Consider the following 15,844-nt stretch of genomic DNA (forward strand, 5'->3'; position numbering starts at 1 on the left):
ACCTCCAGTTCATGGCGGACAAACTACAGCATCACAAAGTGATCAGCTGCGGAAACAATGAGAACCTAATTGAGACTTTGTGCTGTGAGAACCTGAAGAAAGAGTGAAGAGTGAAAGAGTGCCCTGCACATGGAGACAAATGTCAATCCTGTGAAAAAAACAATCACTTCTCTACAGTTTGCAAGAGAGATCAGAGATCAGAAATCAGAGATCAGCAAGAGAAACAGAGTCCTGGCAATGGAAAATGCATCAGCTGACTCAGAGAGCGGTGAGGATGTTCTCTGCGTCACACTAGGGCCAAAGTCAGAGAGCATCAACATGGTACAGAAGAAAACCACAGACCCCAATGCAGCTCTCTTTGCAACCATGCTGGTCAACAAAAAGTTGGTTAGATTTCAGCTAGATTGTGGTGCTAGTTGTAACGTCATCCCTGCAAACCTCACAAAAGCCAGTCACCTAGAGCTCTGCAGTCAGGTATTGGTGATGTTTAACAAGAGAACTCTGACGCCACTGGGGAAATGTACACTTAAAGTGATCAATCCACGCAATAAGAAATCCTACCGAGTTGAGTTCATCGTAGTCAACAAGAATGTGCACAGGCCCATTCTAGGCAGTAAGGCTATCCAGGCAATGGAGTTTATTACTGTGCAGCATCACAACATCCTGCCCATCAAGAAAACAACAGGATCCTGGACAAAAGAGCAAATGTAACAGGAGTACTCTGATGTATTCCAGGGAGATGGATGCTTACCCGGCAAACTGAAGCTGGAAGTGAAATATTTGTCTAAACTCTCATCTGGGCCCGTCCAGCTGCCAAAGAGAAGAGTGCCAGTAGCACTATATAAACCACTCAAAGAGGAGCTCGGTGGTCTAGAGAAGATGATAAAAGCAGCTGAAAAAAAGCACAGATTGGATTAGCAGCCTGATCGTAGTGAAGAAACCGTCTGGAAAACTAAAAGTGTATTGATCCAAAATCTCTCAACAAGGTGCTCAAGAGGAGCCATTACCCACTTCCCACTGCCAGATCTGAACAGAGCACACGTGTTCTCTGTTTGCGATGTAAAAACAGATTTTGGCATGTGGAACTGGAGGAGGAATCCAGCTCTCTCACCATGTTCTCTACTCCCATGGGACACTATAGGTGGCTGTGCATGCCAATGGGAATCAGTCCAGCCCCAGAGATCTTTCAGAGGAAGTTGAACCAGGCAATGGAAGTTCTTCCAGTAGTCAAAATCATTGCAGATGACATCCTGATTGTGGGAGAAGGAGACAACGATGAAGCGGAGACTCTGGACCATGACAAAAACCTGAGAATGCTCCTGGACAGATGCAAGAGGCTCAATATCAAGCTGAATCCAGAGAAGCTGCAGCTCAGGCTGAAGGACGTGCCTTACGTTGGCCACATGCTAACATCAGAGGAGTTGAAAGTGGACCCAGGAAAAGGGACAGCCATCAGACAGATGCCTAGGCCTACAGATGTGCAGGGGGTGCAGCGCTTCCTGGGCAGGGTAAACTACCTAGCCAAGTTCTGCAGCCACGCCACGGGGCTCTGCGAGCCACTGCGACAGCTAACACACAAGGACTCACTGTGGGAGTGGTCAGAGAGACATGAACAAGCTTTCAATAAAATCAGGGATACCAGTGCACAGACCCCTGTGCTGAAATACTACAACCCAACAGAGCAGTTTGTACTACAATGTGATGCTTCAGAGAGTGGGTTAGGAGCAGCCTTGATGCATGGAGGACAACCAATAGCATACGCCAGCAGAGCCCTGACAGAGACTGAAAAAGGGTATGCACAGATAGAGAAGGGGCTGCTAGCAGAACCCTGACAGAGATTGATAAAGGGTATGCACAGATAGAGAAGGGGCTGCTAGCAGAACCCTGACAGAGATTGATAAAGGGTATGCATAGATAGAGAAGGGGCTGCTAGCAGAACCCTAACAGAGATTGATAAAGGGTATGCACAGATAGAGAAGGGGCTGCTAGCAGAACCCTGACAGAGATTGATAAAGGGTATGCACAGATAGAGAAGGGGCTGCTAGCAGAACCCTGACAGAGATTGATAAAGGGTATGTACAGATAGAGAAGGAGCTGCTTGCAGTGGTGTTTGGCATGGAGAGGTTCCACCAATTCACACATGGATGAACTGTGGAAGTGCAGTCAGATCACAAGCCTCTAGAGAGCATCATGACAAAGCCTCTCCTCAGCGCACCAAAAAGACTACAATGCATGCTCATGAGACTCCAAAACTACGAGGTCAGTCTCCGATACGTTCTGGGAAAACATATGGTGCTGGCCGACTGCCTGAGCAGGCGTACCTCACAGAACAAGACAACAGAGGCCATGTGGAGGTCGAAGTGGAATCAATCAATATGATACACTACCTCCCTGTGTCAAGCGAGAGACTAAAGCACATCCAGAGAGCCACTGAGCTGGACCGGGAGATCCAGACACTGAAAAATGTGATCCTGCAGGGGTGGCCTGAAGTGAAAGAACATGTACCCTTGGAAGAAGCCATGTATTTTCACAACAGAGATGAGCTGAGTGTGCAAAGTGGAGTTATCTTCAGAGGTGAGCGAGTCGTTGTGCCTAATGCCCCCAGGTCAGTGATAATGCAGAGAATCCATTCCTCACACATAGGAATCGAGGGATGTCTGAGAAGGGCTCGCGAGCGTGTTTACTGGCTGGGCATGAAGACATGCTGAGCAGCTGAGAAGATATATATATATATGGCACGATGTAGCACCTGCACTGCATGGGGTGTGAAGCAGCAGAAAGAGACGCTGAGGTCACACAAAGCACCAAAGCATCCCTGGGAAAAAATAGGGACTGACCTGTTCCAGTTCAACGACAGAGACTACATGGTCACAGTTGATTATCTCTCCAACTTCTGGGAAGTAGACCATTTGGAGAACACATAGTCAAAAACAGTCATTTGAAAACTGAAGACACACTTTGCACCCTACGGGATACCTGACATCCTTTACTCAGACAATAGTCCCCAGTACTCTTCAGACGAGTTCCGAAGTTTCAGCAAGGCTTGGGAATTTACACGTAAAACATAATCTCCAGGATACCCACACAGAAATAGAAAAGTGGAATATGCAGTGAAAACCAGCCAAAAGACTGATGGCAAAAGCAAAGAGAGCAGGTGCTGACCCGTACCTGGCCCTGCTGGATCACAGAAATACCCTTCACAAGGAACAGACAGCAGCCTTGCAATGGCGCTCATGGGAAGACGTAAAAAGACACTACTTATAATGAGTGAAAATCTTCTGGGACCTGTGATGGCAAACTGTCAACTGGAGAAGTTGAAAGAAAAACAGCAGAGACAGGCAAAGTAGTACGACACCTCTGCTAAGGACCTCACAGAGCTGCAGCGAGGTGACAGGGTGAGAGTTCAGCTACTCACAGGACAGAAACAGTGGTGGCAGAGGGCCACAGTAGTCAGACCTGTTGAGCGAGAGTCCTACGAGGTGAAGACAGAACAGGGACAAGTCTTCAGGAGGAACGGGAGACACCTGAGGAAGAGCAGAGCAATGGAGGAGGATTTCCCTACTGTTGAGGAGCCTGGCACAGAGCCAGTAAACAGAGCAGTAGTTGACGCCCAACGCAACCTAGAGGTGAACGCTGCACCTCAACAAGAAGATTCAAACATCTCAGGTCAAGCACCTCCTGATGTAATCAACACTCCCCACACAAAGCTTGGTAGGGCCATCCGAAGACCTATACACCTGAAAGACTTTGTGTGAAGGTAAAAATAATAATAATGTAATGGACAGTCAGAGACATTAAACAAACATTCAAATGATACAGTTTCACTTTGCTCCTTGAGCTCTTCTATGCGGAAGACCCCTCTGCAATCTGGGCTCATGAAGAAGTGAACAAGTCCCCATGTAACAAAAGAACTCCAGGAGGACAAGGTTGTTGATTCAGCTGCCTTGAGGAGGAAGATGTTCGATGTATTACATTTTTTTATTCTGTATAACTGCATAATCTGATCTTTGTGACCAATCTGGCCATAATGTAGCTTCTCTCTCGAAAACAGTGAGTTTTGAAAGAAGACGTCACACACAAGAGGCCATGATGAGAGAGCTATACTGGTACACATCCAAGCAACAGACTGTAAGCAACGTCTATGGTCAAAGACTGGGGTTGAATGCCAACATTAAAGATGAAGAGGAGAATGAGAAGATTAGATCCTGGTAATAGCATGTTTAATCTGGAGCAGTTTGCTCCTCTCAAGTTATCACCCTTCAGTGTGTGAGGTGTTAGACTATTTCATGTCACAGATCTGCATGGTTTGGCATCAACATTCTCAATGCCAATACTTGTTTTATTCTGTTTAAGGCAGTCGGTAGTTGACGTTTTTTTCCCCACAGCCCGTTGGTAAGAAATGACCCAACAAATGATATGGTTTCTCTCTTTTGCTTCCTCCATAACCCACTTCCCTTGTCATGTAAAGCCTACTTACAGTAAATGTATTTGTATAACACACCAACTGACTTGCTATTCGGATGCCATTCAATACATCGTAAAAAAGGTTGACATGCTGAATGCACCGAGGTGTCTGTTGTATACTACTAGCACACAACTCGTACACCTATGCATACCATTTTTTAAATGTATTAAACATTTAAAAAAAGGAAATATCACGTAACAAATTGTGGAGAAAGGGAAGGAGTCTGAATACTTTCCGAATGCACTGTAAGTGCTCAGTTAAGAACTGTGAATTCACCTTTGATGGCTCACATCTACACCACCACAACCGTTTGTGAGTGGAAAAACCACTTATTGCAGCCATTGTTCGAAAATATGCTGAGATACAGTACAATGGGAGGGGGAGGGGCACATACAGGAGGTTGAAGTCAGACTTCTATGAAGGACTTATTATATGGTGTCTGTATGGCATACATAGCTGTAACTCGGTCTAGCCAGCACATATAGCGGACAGATCAGCGAATCACCAGGAAAATAAATGATGTAAATCTTAACGACAGTGATTTTGGAATATCACATGATCCGTTTGAAGTGAATTACTCATCCAAAAGGTTGTTAATAACGTAATTTACCACAGGATAACACACCAACTTACTACAGCGGAAAAAAGATCACATTATCTGTTCGACATGTCTATTAGCCTACATTACCTGACAACTTATTACATTACCCTGTTAAAAGGTTATTGCATTATGACAAGTTACAACGTTATCTGCTACTGTATTATAGGGATACTGCAAGATTCTGGCAAACCGCTAACTTCCTTCATACAGAAGGCTGAGACAATCAAATGGTATCCACGAGTTCATCTGACTTTAGGTAAGTAGAACAAAGGACTTAAATGCCAGAATCTCGCAATATCCCTTTAACTATTGTAGAGGGCCTAAGTACATTGGAACTCTCCCAACCCCCCTTCTTCCCTATTTGGTCTTGGAAGTTGATCCACCACTTACCCAGTTCGCAGGCTGCCCCAGTCCACCCGTTGGAGCACGAGCAGCGCCCAGAGAACTGATCACACACCCCTCCGTTGTGACACAGGCAGTGATGCTGGCAGTCTTGTCCATAAAAGCCTTCGACACATTCTGAAAGAAAGATACACATCGCTGTAAACACAAGCTAGATTCCCACCATATTTCAAACGTACACAAGTCCATTCCATTTTGATCCAGGAAGTGGAGTGAAAAAGTTGACTGCACACATTAGGGCGAAGGGTAGAGAATCAGGGTACAGCCACTGTATTCCATGTATAATCTGTTCTATTGAATGACTGCACACATTAGGGAGAAGGGTAGAGAACCAGGGTGCAGCCACTGTATTCCATGTATAGTCTGTTCTATTGAATGACTGCACACATTAGGGAGAAGGGTAGAGAACCAGGGTGCAGCCACTGTATTCCATGTATAGTCTGTTCTATTGAATGACTGCACACATTAGGGAGAAGGGTAGAGAACCAGGGTGCAGCCACTGTATTCCATGTATAGTCTGTTCTATTGAATGACTGCACACATTAGGGAGAAGGGTAGAGAATCAGGGTGCAGCCACTGTATTCCATGTATAGTCTGTTCTATTGAATGACTGCACACATTAGGGAGAAGGGTAGAGAATCAGGGTGCAGCCACTGTCCTGTATGTATAGTCTTTGGAAAGGGAGGGAATGCTACCATTACTTAGCATCAACGATGTTCATTACTTCTTCAAGGAAATGAACAGATGTGGAGGCTTGAATAGCAGCTAAATATAGTATGCTGTTCAAATGTACTTTGCAATTTTGTAGGCAAAATAATACATTCTCTGTTACGCAGGCACACATGCATTGATATTTTAAGTAGAAATTGTCCACCAAAATGGAATTTTAACAAACACCACATGGAAAATCCAATATATCAGATTTTGAATATGAATCAAGACTTGCCAAAGTGCCAAAATTCTGTATTTTCACAACTTCGAGGAAGACTAACTCACTTAACCCCAAACTTTTGCCAAGTTTTCCCCATCATTGTAAAGCCGTAGTTATTTTTGTTGCTTTGAAAAAGTCATTTCTGAAGAATATAATTTATTTTCATGTGACAAGTGATTAATTTCCATCTCATTTTAAGACCAACCCTTTTATAAAAACTGAACTCTCGTTTTAATATGGTGAAACTATTCCTATTTTTTTTTTTTTTTTTTTTTTTTTTTAAAGAAACATTGAAAACATAACAGTAAAATCATAGTGTAAAAGCAGGTGAGCTAGTTCTGCTTTTTTGGCAATTTTCTGGGATTTTCTGGTGGAAAACAGCGCATCAAGCATAACACGTCAAGCATAACACATCAACCCTGTTGCCCATAGATAGACACAGGATAGAACATACAAAATAATACAAATGTTAAGCTTGCATGTCCCTTCCTGTAGCACACAACATGTTTCCATCCCCTTTGTCACAGGGGGATTTATGGCTGATTTAAGATGCAAGGTCAATCCTATTACGGTCAACTCTGTTACTTGAAATGGGACTTAACTGGCATTCAATATTATTTTATTTTTATACCACACACACACACGCACGCACGCACGCACGCACGCACGCACGCACGCACGCACACACACACACACACACACACACACACACACACACACACACACACACACACACACACACACACACACACACACACACACACACGCACACACTGACAGTACCTTTCTCACAGCTGGGGCCGATCCACCCTGGCGTACACTGGCACTGCCCACTCACAGGGTCACAGGTGGCATTATTACGGCATTCACAGGTGTGTTCACACCCACGGCCAAACCACCCTGCCTGGCATGCTACCACAGGAACAGGGCACAGAAAGTTAGGAGGAAAGAAAACAGCCATAACATACTGTAACTGTATACAGATACAAAGGGTGTTGTGACAGTTGTGTGCCATGCTCGGCTCTCCACACAACACAACACAGGCACATGCACAAACACAGGCACACGCACACACAGGAACACAAACAGGCGCACACACAGGCGCACACACACAGGCACAGGCCCTCCTCTTACCATTAGACAACCAAATCTTACTAAGGTCCTCCAAAAGGCTAGAGGAGGCTCTAGGCAGGGGCCTCAGACTGGCCTATACCTGGGGCCTCCAATTCACTAAGTATGGCCCTCCTGGTGGCACCCTATTACCAGTCAGAACTGAAAAATGACTATGTTGATCCAGGGGATTATGCAATGCCACATGTATGTATTTTTATTCAACCTTTATTTAACTAGGCAAGTCAGTTAAGAACAAATTATTATTTTACAACGATAGCCTACCCCGGCAAAACTCTTCCCTAACCCAGATGACGCTGGGTCAATTGTGTGCCACCCTATGGGACTCCGGTTGTGATAAGGCCTGGGATCAAACCAGCGTTTGTAGTGTCACCTCTATCACTGAGATGCAGTGCCTTAGACCGCTGTGCCACTCGGGAGCCCACACACATGCAAGCGGGGAACATGAGGGGTATTCACCAGACACGTCATTACCACTTTCTTAAATCTACTGCCACCAGTTTTTCTGTTTCTCTTTTCTTTCATCTAGTGGCTAAAGAAATCCCACGGATATTGGTTTGATGCATGTTTGGTTCTATTCAAACTGTTAAAGACCTGCTCCGGAACTTTGTCGACTACTAAGTATTTTTTAAACCTCCCACTTGGGGCTGAATGTGTCAATGTGTGGTTCATACATGCATAATCTATGAAATTATTGTCTTACCTCAATTAGCCACAACATCCCTAGTCTGAAAGCGACTGTTTTTCTATAAGCTGTGATGCGTCATTCACCCCCACGTGGGCCAGCCCCCTAGAGATTTGAGTTCTAGCCAATGAGCTTCAGCCACTTGCCATTTGAGTGACAGATAGCAAGATCCACACACAGCAGAGCGAAATAAGAGCAATTACAGTGAACATATCTGCACATATGTGACGTAGTAATACATTGTTGGGGACCACTTTTGTCTCGCGAGCATTACTTTCAGAACTACTGGCTAAAAAGTATACAAAAGTACCAGAGAATCTCTTTTAAAGGGGTGTTCCATAACATTTTCTCACACAAACAACTCTTAATGTGATGTTAGTGGAACATTTCATTATTGGAGAAATTAAAACAATCTGATTACGGTGCTGAGTCGAACTATTGAAAGTAGCTTAAATAAACTATAATGCAATAGAACAGATCTCATATGGTTCCTAACATAATTCATTTGTGTGCTTTTGTCTAGTGTGTTAAACATTTACATTTGAGTCATTTAGCAGAGCTCTCCTCCAGAGCAACTTACAGGAGCAATTCGGGTGAAGTGCCTTGCTCAAGGGCACCTAGTCGGCTCAGGGATTTGAACCAGTGACCTTTTGGTTACAGGCCCAAAGCTCTTAACTGCTAGGCTACCTGCCGTGTGTTCTGTATGTGTATGGATGGATGGTTGGGCAGGATGGAATTTGCATAGAGGACCAAGGCCAATGGGACTCACTGATGTTGCATTGTGGTCCGACCCAGCCGTCTGGACAGTGGCAGGCACCCGTCAGGTGGTCACATCGGCCCCCGTTAGAACACTGACACTGCTGCTGACACTCTAGCCCATGGAAGCCGTCAGGACATGCTTCACACACACACACACACACACACACACACACACACACACACACACACACACACATACACATTTTTTAAAATGTCACCTTTATTTATATAGGTAAGTCAATTAATTACGACCTTACACAGCTCAACATATCATGTGAGCATGCTCAGATACTCAAATTAGTTATCCAACACACACGCAAACACACACTTACATTTTTCACAGTATGTGCCGGTCCAACCAGTGAGGCAGGTGCAGGCTCCACTAACATGCTCACAGGCCGCCTCATTGGCACATTGGCACATGTGTCTGCAGCCTATGCCAAACGAGCCTTCTGGGCACTCTGTGGCAGTGCCAGGGCAGAGAGAGAGAGAGCTCAGAGAGAAACTAAAACACTTTCCCCTGCTAATGACTTTGTTAAGGCATTGTCTCCAATCCAGCTAGTGTATGTACAGTTACACACAAATTGACACACACACACATGAACGTGCACAAGCATACACAAGGATATATACTGTAAGTGTTTACTCTGTTGGCAGCGGGGTCCCGTGTAGCCCGCCTCACAGCGACATTGCCCCGTGATGAGGTCACAGCTGCCATCGCTGCCCGGGCACTCACACATGTTAGCACAGTCCGCCCCCCAGCGCCCAGCATCACATGCTGCCATGGAGACAAAGGTCAGAGGTCAACACAAGGCAGCATAGCCTAGTGGTTAGAGCGTTGGACTAGTAACCGGAAGGTTGCAAGTTCAAACTCCGAGCTGACAAGGTACAAATATGTCGTTCTGCTCCCGAACTGGCAGTTAACCCACTGTTCCTAGGCCGTCATTGAAAATAAGATTTTTTTCTTAACTGACTTGCCTAGTTAAATAAAAGTAAAATAAGTCATACATCTCATATTTTTTCCACACCTTTTCACCTAAACAGTCATGATCAAAGAAGGAACCAACTAATGAACTACAATGTTATTATAACTATTATTACAAGCTGTGGTGGGAGCAGACCTGGGTTCAACTACTTCAGCCTGCCTGGAGCGCAAGATGGGCAAGGTTTTGCAATTTTGCGACTCTTCTATTGGTTCCGTTGAGCCAAGGAATTAAGCCAAGATTTCAAATAGTATTGTATTTGAACCCAGGTCTAGTACGGACCATAAGGTACTCCAGTGAGGATTGTGGGTCACACAATCAATCATCCTTACTTACCTCTGCTGCAGCTGGGTCCAGTCCATCCTACAGGACAGGCACAGTTGCCCGTACTCGGGTGGCAGAGCCCACCGTTATCACACAAACAACGTAGCCGACAACCCAGGCCAAATCTACCCACCGGGCAGGCTACGAAAGAGAGAATGTGTGGTCAATTATACTTAGTCTGAGGAGTGGTGACTAGTGTGTGTGTGTGTGTGTGTGTGCGCGGGTGTCTCTCTCACCGCTCTGACACAAGGTGCCCATGTATCCAGGTTGACAGAAACACACTCCATTGTGTTTGTCACACACGCCCCTGTTCTGACAGTGGGGACATGAGCCTGAGCAGCCCACACCCCAACGACCCTCCTCACACTCTAACAGACATGAGGGGAGAGAGAGGGACAGAGAGAAAGAAAGTTAGAGAAAAAAAGCCTCCAAAGCTGTCCTTGTGAATGAAATGTTCTATTCTTCAAATGGGGCTAGTACTACTCAGCATTATTATTCTAACCAGTGTTCCATGAATAAAGAATGAACAGAGTACTGATTCTCATATGGCTTATTTGAAAATCTAAATCAAATCATAAAGTGCTGTGTCCCAAATAGGAAAAAACAATTTTTCAATCAAGAATTTTGCTAGGACTGTCTAGGAGTGGTTTGAGTGGGGAGAGAAAAACAGTAAATTAGCTGTAATTGGCAGAGGTTTGGAACTCTTTCTTATTGGCCTATCAACACATTTACCGCAGGGTGATGTTACCATGGAAAGCCAAAACTCCCTCCCACCAAAACGAATTGAAATTGAAGGCAGTCTTTTCAAACAGCTCTTACACTAAAACGGTATTATCATTTTCAAGATGTCACAGTGTTATTCCAACTTCATAGCGTGGAAATATATATAAAACACAGGAAAATCACGTTTCTGACTACACTGGGCCTTTAAGTACTCTCTCTTCTCTAAAACTGCCAGGCTCAATTCCATCACCTCTTCCAAGGAGCTCGTATTCCCAACAATGTCCAGGAGAATTTCAAACGGACCAGAATGGAAAAACATTAAAGATGCAATCACAGCATGTTTTCTTGGTTGTTTTACTATGGTTAGCAGTTGGAGAGAGATATGTGCCATCACAATGTTGAATAGAACACACGTCCTGCTCTTTCGTGCCCAGCCCATGTTGAATTGAAGAGAGCTTTTAAAGAGGACAGACCGTGGCCGATACTGCGGCACAGGGATTTTTCCATGCCAGTATGCCAGGAGGATATTCCTATGGGATTTGTCATTATGCCCGGCCAGCCAGAAGAGGATGGGAGGACTGGTTCTAGGAGGACTGGTTCCTCTACCTACAGTTTTCCTTGTTTTTCAAACGCCTTGGGAGGTTGAGTTTTTTTATTCAGTGACAGATTTATTTTTTGTACAGCTAATATTCTACCTACCTAGTGCCAGACAAATGTCTTTGGATAGCGTCTGCTGAAGGCCACGGCATTGACTGACGAAACGTCATGATTTGAATTTGAAGTAGATAATACAATCTCATGTTTTTATGATAGAGCACTCGCCTTTTCCTTCCTGATGTTCGTGCAGTACACGTAAAGAAAAAAGAGAAAATACTTTTTGATTCGTTGATTGGAACCCCTTGCACCCTCCGCCCAAGTTCCTCTTCCCCCATGGCCCTACACGACACGCCCAATTAGCATGTCGCCTCCCATCCTTACCAGTTTCACAGTGCTGTCCCTTCATCCCGGCAAGACAGTGACACTGTCCTGTCATGTTGTCACATGGGGAGCCAGAACAGTGGCACGATTGGTTACATCCAGCCCCGTAGTAACCCTCTGGACAGTCTTTGAAAGAAGACACACACATTTATGATTTACTGACAGATAGTAGGATGATATACAGACGGAAAACACACTATACTATTTTATGTTTACACAACTGTTTGGCTACCCTCAATTGAACTGAATTTGGATGAATATGTTTGATTAGATTAAAATGTAGGAAATATATGTGGATGGGTGTTGGATAGCATATGCGTTTCCTTTGTCAAGTTTGTCTGATATCCCCCTTTGCTTGTGAATGGTGGATCTTGAGTGGCTTGCGAAAGTATTCACCCTAGTTGGCATTTTTCCTATTTTGTTGCCTTACAACCTGAAATTAAAATAGATTTTGGGGGGGTTTGTATCATTTGATTTACACAACATGCCTACCACTTTATTTTGTATTGTGAAACAAACAAGAAATATGACAAAAAAACAGAGAACTTGAGCATGCATAACTATTCACCCCCCAAAGTCAATACTTTGTAGAGCCACCTTTTGCAGCAATTACAGCTGCAAGTCACTTGGGGTATGTCTCTATAAACTTGGCACATCTAGCCACTGGGATTTTTGCCCATTCTTCAAGGCAAAACTGCTCCAGCTCCTTCAAGAAGGATGGGTTCCACTGGTGTACAGCAATCTTTAAGTCATACCACAGATTCTCAATTGGATTGAGGTCTGGGCTTTGACTAGGCCATTCCAAGACATTTAAAAGTTTCCCCTTAAACCATTTGAGCGTTGCTTTAGCAGTATGCTTAGGGTCATTGCCCTGCTGGAAGACGAATCTCCGTCCCACTCTCAAATCTCTGGAAGACTGAAACAGGTTTCCCTCCAGAATTTCCCTGTATTTAGCACCATCCATCATTTCTTCAATTCTGACCAGTTTCCCAGTCCCTGCTGATGAAAAACATCCCCACAGCATGATGCTGCCACCACCATGCTTCACTGTGGGGATGTTGTTCTCGGGGAGATGAGAGGTGTTGCGTTTGCGCCAGACATAACGTTTTCCTTGATGGCCAAAAAGCTCAATTTGCGTCTCATCTGACCAGAGTGCCTTTTTCCATATGTTTGGGGAGTCTCCCACATGCCTTTTGGCAAACACCAAACATGTTTGCTTATTTTTTTCTGGCCACTCTTCCGTAAAGCTCAGCTCTGTGGAGTGTACAGCTTAAAGTGGTCCTATGGACAGAAACTCCAATCTCCGCTGTGGAGCTTTGCAGCTCCTTTAGGGTTATCTTTGGTCTCTTTGTTGCCTCTCTGATTAATGCCCTCCTTGTCTGGTCTGTGAGTTTTGGTGGGGGCCCTCTCTTGGTATGTTTGTTGTGGTGCCATTCTTTCAATTTTTTAATAATGGATTTAAGGGTGCTCCGTGCGATGTTCAAAGATTCAGATATTTTTTTATAACCTTAAATATAACCTAAAACCTTAAATATAACCTATAACCTAAAACTTTGTCCCTGACCTGATTGGAGAGCTCCTTTGTCTTCGTAGTGTCGCTTGCTTGGTGGTGCCCCTTGCTTTGTGGGTTTGCAGATTCTGGGGCCTTTCAGAACAGGTATATACTGAGATCATGTGACAGATCATGTGACACTTAGATTCCACATGTGGACTTTATTCAACTAATTATGTGACTTCTAAAGGTAATTGGTTGCACCAGATCTTATTTAGTGGCTTCATAGCAAAGGGGGTGAATACACATTCAAGCACCACTTTTCCGTTTTAATATAAAAATGCTGCAAAACATGTTTTGATACCCTTCCCCAGATCTGTCCCTCGACACAATCCTGTCTTGGAGCTCTACAGACAATTTCTTTGTTTTTGCTCTGATATGCACCAGCAACTGTGGGACCTTATATTGACAGGTGTGTACCTTTCCAAATCATGTTTAATCATTTGAATTTAACACAGGTGGACTCCATTGAAGTTGTAGAAACATCTCAAGGCTGATCAATGGGAAAAGGATGCACCTGAACACAATTTTGAGTCTCATAGCAAAGGGTATGAATAGTTATGTAGATAACGTATTTCTGTTTTTTAGTTTTAATACATTTGCAAAAAATATAAATATAAATAATGTACAATACATGGAGTATTGTGTGTGTAGATTTCTGAGAAAATGTTTAATTTAATCCATTGTAGAATAAGGCTGTAACATAACAAAAAGGAAGGGAAGGGGTCTGAATACATTCCAAAGGCACTGTACACAGTGGCTTCATAAAGTATCCACACTCATTACAGCAGAGAGAGAGAGAGAGAGAGACAAAGAGACAAAGAGACTGAAAGAGAGACATTTTATTTCTCACAGGCTCAGAATACAACCTTACCATGAAATGTTTACTTACAAGCCCTTAAAACCAACAATGCAGAGGTTTTTTTTTAAGAAAAAAAAAAAATATATAAAATTTACAAAATGATATATAACAAATAATAACAACAAGGCTATTTACAGGGGATACCGGTACCGAGTCACTGTGCGGAGGTACAGGTTAGTCGAGGTAATTTAGGTAATATGTACATGTAGGTAGGGTTACATCTGCATTGCTTGCTGTTTGGGGTTTTAGGCTGGGTTTCTGTAAAGCACTTTGTGACATCGGCTGGTGTTAAAAATACATTTGATTGAAATACATTTGATTGATTAAAGTGACTATTCATAGATAATAAAAAGGGAGTAACGGCACTGTAAAAAAGGTGGTGAATGCATATGGTCGGGTAGCCATTTGGCTTGGGGGTAGACGCTGTTAGGGAGCCTTTTGGACCTAGACTTGGCGCTCCGGTACCACTTCTCGTGCGATAGCAGAGAGAACAGTCTATGACTTGGTTAGCTGGAGTCTTTAATTTTAGGGCCTTCCTCTGACATCGCCTGGTATAGAGGTACTGGATGGCAGCAAGCTTGGCCCCAGTGATGTACTGGGCTGTACACATTACCCTTTGTAGTGCCTTATGGTTGGATGCCGAGCAGTTGCCATACCAAGTGGTGATACAACCAGCTCCTTTGTCTTGCTCACGTTGAGGAATATGTTGTTGTCCTGGCACCACACTGCCAGGTCTCTGACCTCCTCCCTATAGGCTGTCTCATCGTTGTCGGTGATCAGGCCTACCGCCATTGTGTCGCCTTCAAACTTAATGATGGTGTTGGTGTTGTGCATGGCCACGCAGTCGTGGGTGAACAGGGAGTACAGGAGGGGACAAAGCACGTACCCCTGAAAGGCCCCCATGTTGAGAATCAGCATGGCAGATGTGCTGTTACCTACCCTTACCACCTGGGGGCAGCCCATCAGGAAGACCAGGATCAAGTTGCAGAGGGAGGTGTATAGTCTCAGGTTCCTTAGCTTAGTGATGAGCTTTAGGACACTATGGTGTTGAACGCTGAGCTGTAGTCAACGAACAGTATTCTCAAGTTGGTGTTCCTTTTGTCTAGGTGTGAAAATGCAGTGTGGAGTGCAATAAAGATTGCGTCATCTGTGGCTCTTTTGGGGCGGTATGTAATTTGATGTGGATCTAGGGTTTCTGGGATGATGGTGTTGATGTGAGCCATGACCAGCCTTTTAAAGCACTTCATGGCTACAGACATGAATTCTACAGGTCGGTAGTCATTTTGGGAGGTTACCGTGGTGTTCTTGGGCACAGGGACTATAGTGGTCTGCTTTACACATGTAGGTATTACAGACTCAGTCAGGCAGAGGTTGAAAAGGTCAGTGAAGACAGTTGTATGCTCTGAGTACGCATCCTGATCATTTGTCTGGCCTTGTGAATGTTGACC

At 44.3% G+C, this 15,844-nt stretch overlaps 1 protein-coding gene across 1 annotated transcript in view; it reads right to left on the reverse strand.

Annotated features, from left to right (window-relative positions):
• The window catches only part of LOC139416469 (multiple epidermal growth factor-like domains protein 6), a 76,124-nt gene that overhangs the window by 18,551 nt on the left and 41,729 nt on the right, over nt 1–15,844 (reverse strand). The window contains exons 15-22 of the mRNA XM_071165096.1: nt 11,983–12,108; nt 10,518–10,649; nt 10,294–10,422; nt 9,621–9,752; nt 9,307–9,435; nt 8,985–9,113; nt 7,183–7,311; nt 5,457–5,585 (exon numbers count right to left, since the gene is read on the reverse strand). Of these exons, the coding sequence (XP_071021197.1) occupies nt 5,457–5,585; nt 7,183–7,311; nt 8,985–9,113; nt 9,307–9,435; nt 9,621–9,752; nt 10,294–10,422; nt 10,518–10,649; nt 11,983–12,108 (1,035 nt within the window). The remainder of the gene's footprint in view (nt 1–5,456; nt 5,586–7,182; nt 7,312–8,984; nt 9,114–9,306; nt 9,436–9,620; nt 9,753–10,293; nt 10,423–10,517; nt 10,650–11,982; nt 12,109–15,844) is intronic.

The sequence above is a fragment of the Oncorhynchus clarkii genome, chromosome 9 (genome assembly GCF_045791955.1).
Source record: "Oncorhynchus clarkii lewisi isolate Uvic-CL-2024 chromosome 9, UVic_Ocla_1.0, whole genome shotgun sequence".
Taxonomy (NCBI): domain Eukaryota; kingdom Metazoa; phylum Chordata; class Actinopteri; order Salmoniformes; family Salmonidae; genus Oncorhynchus; species Oncorhynchus clarkii.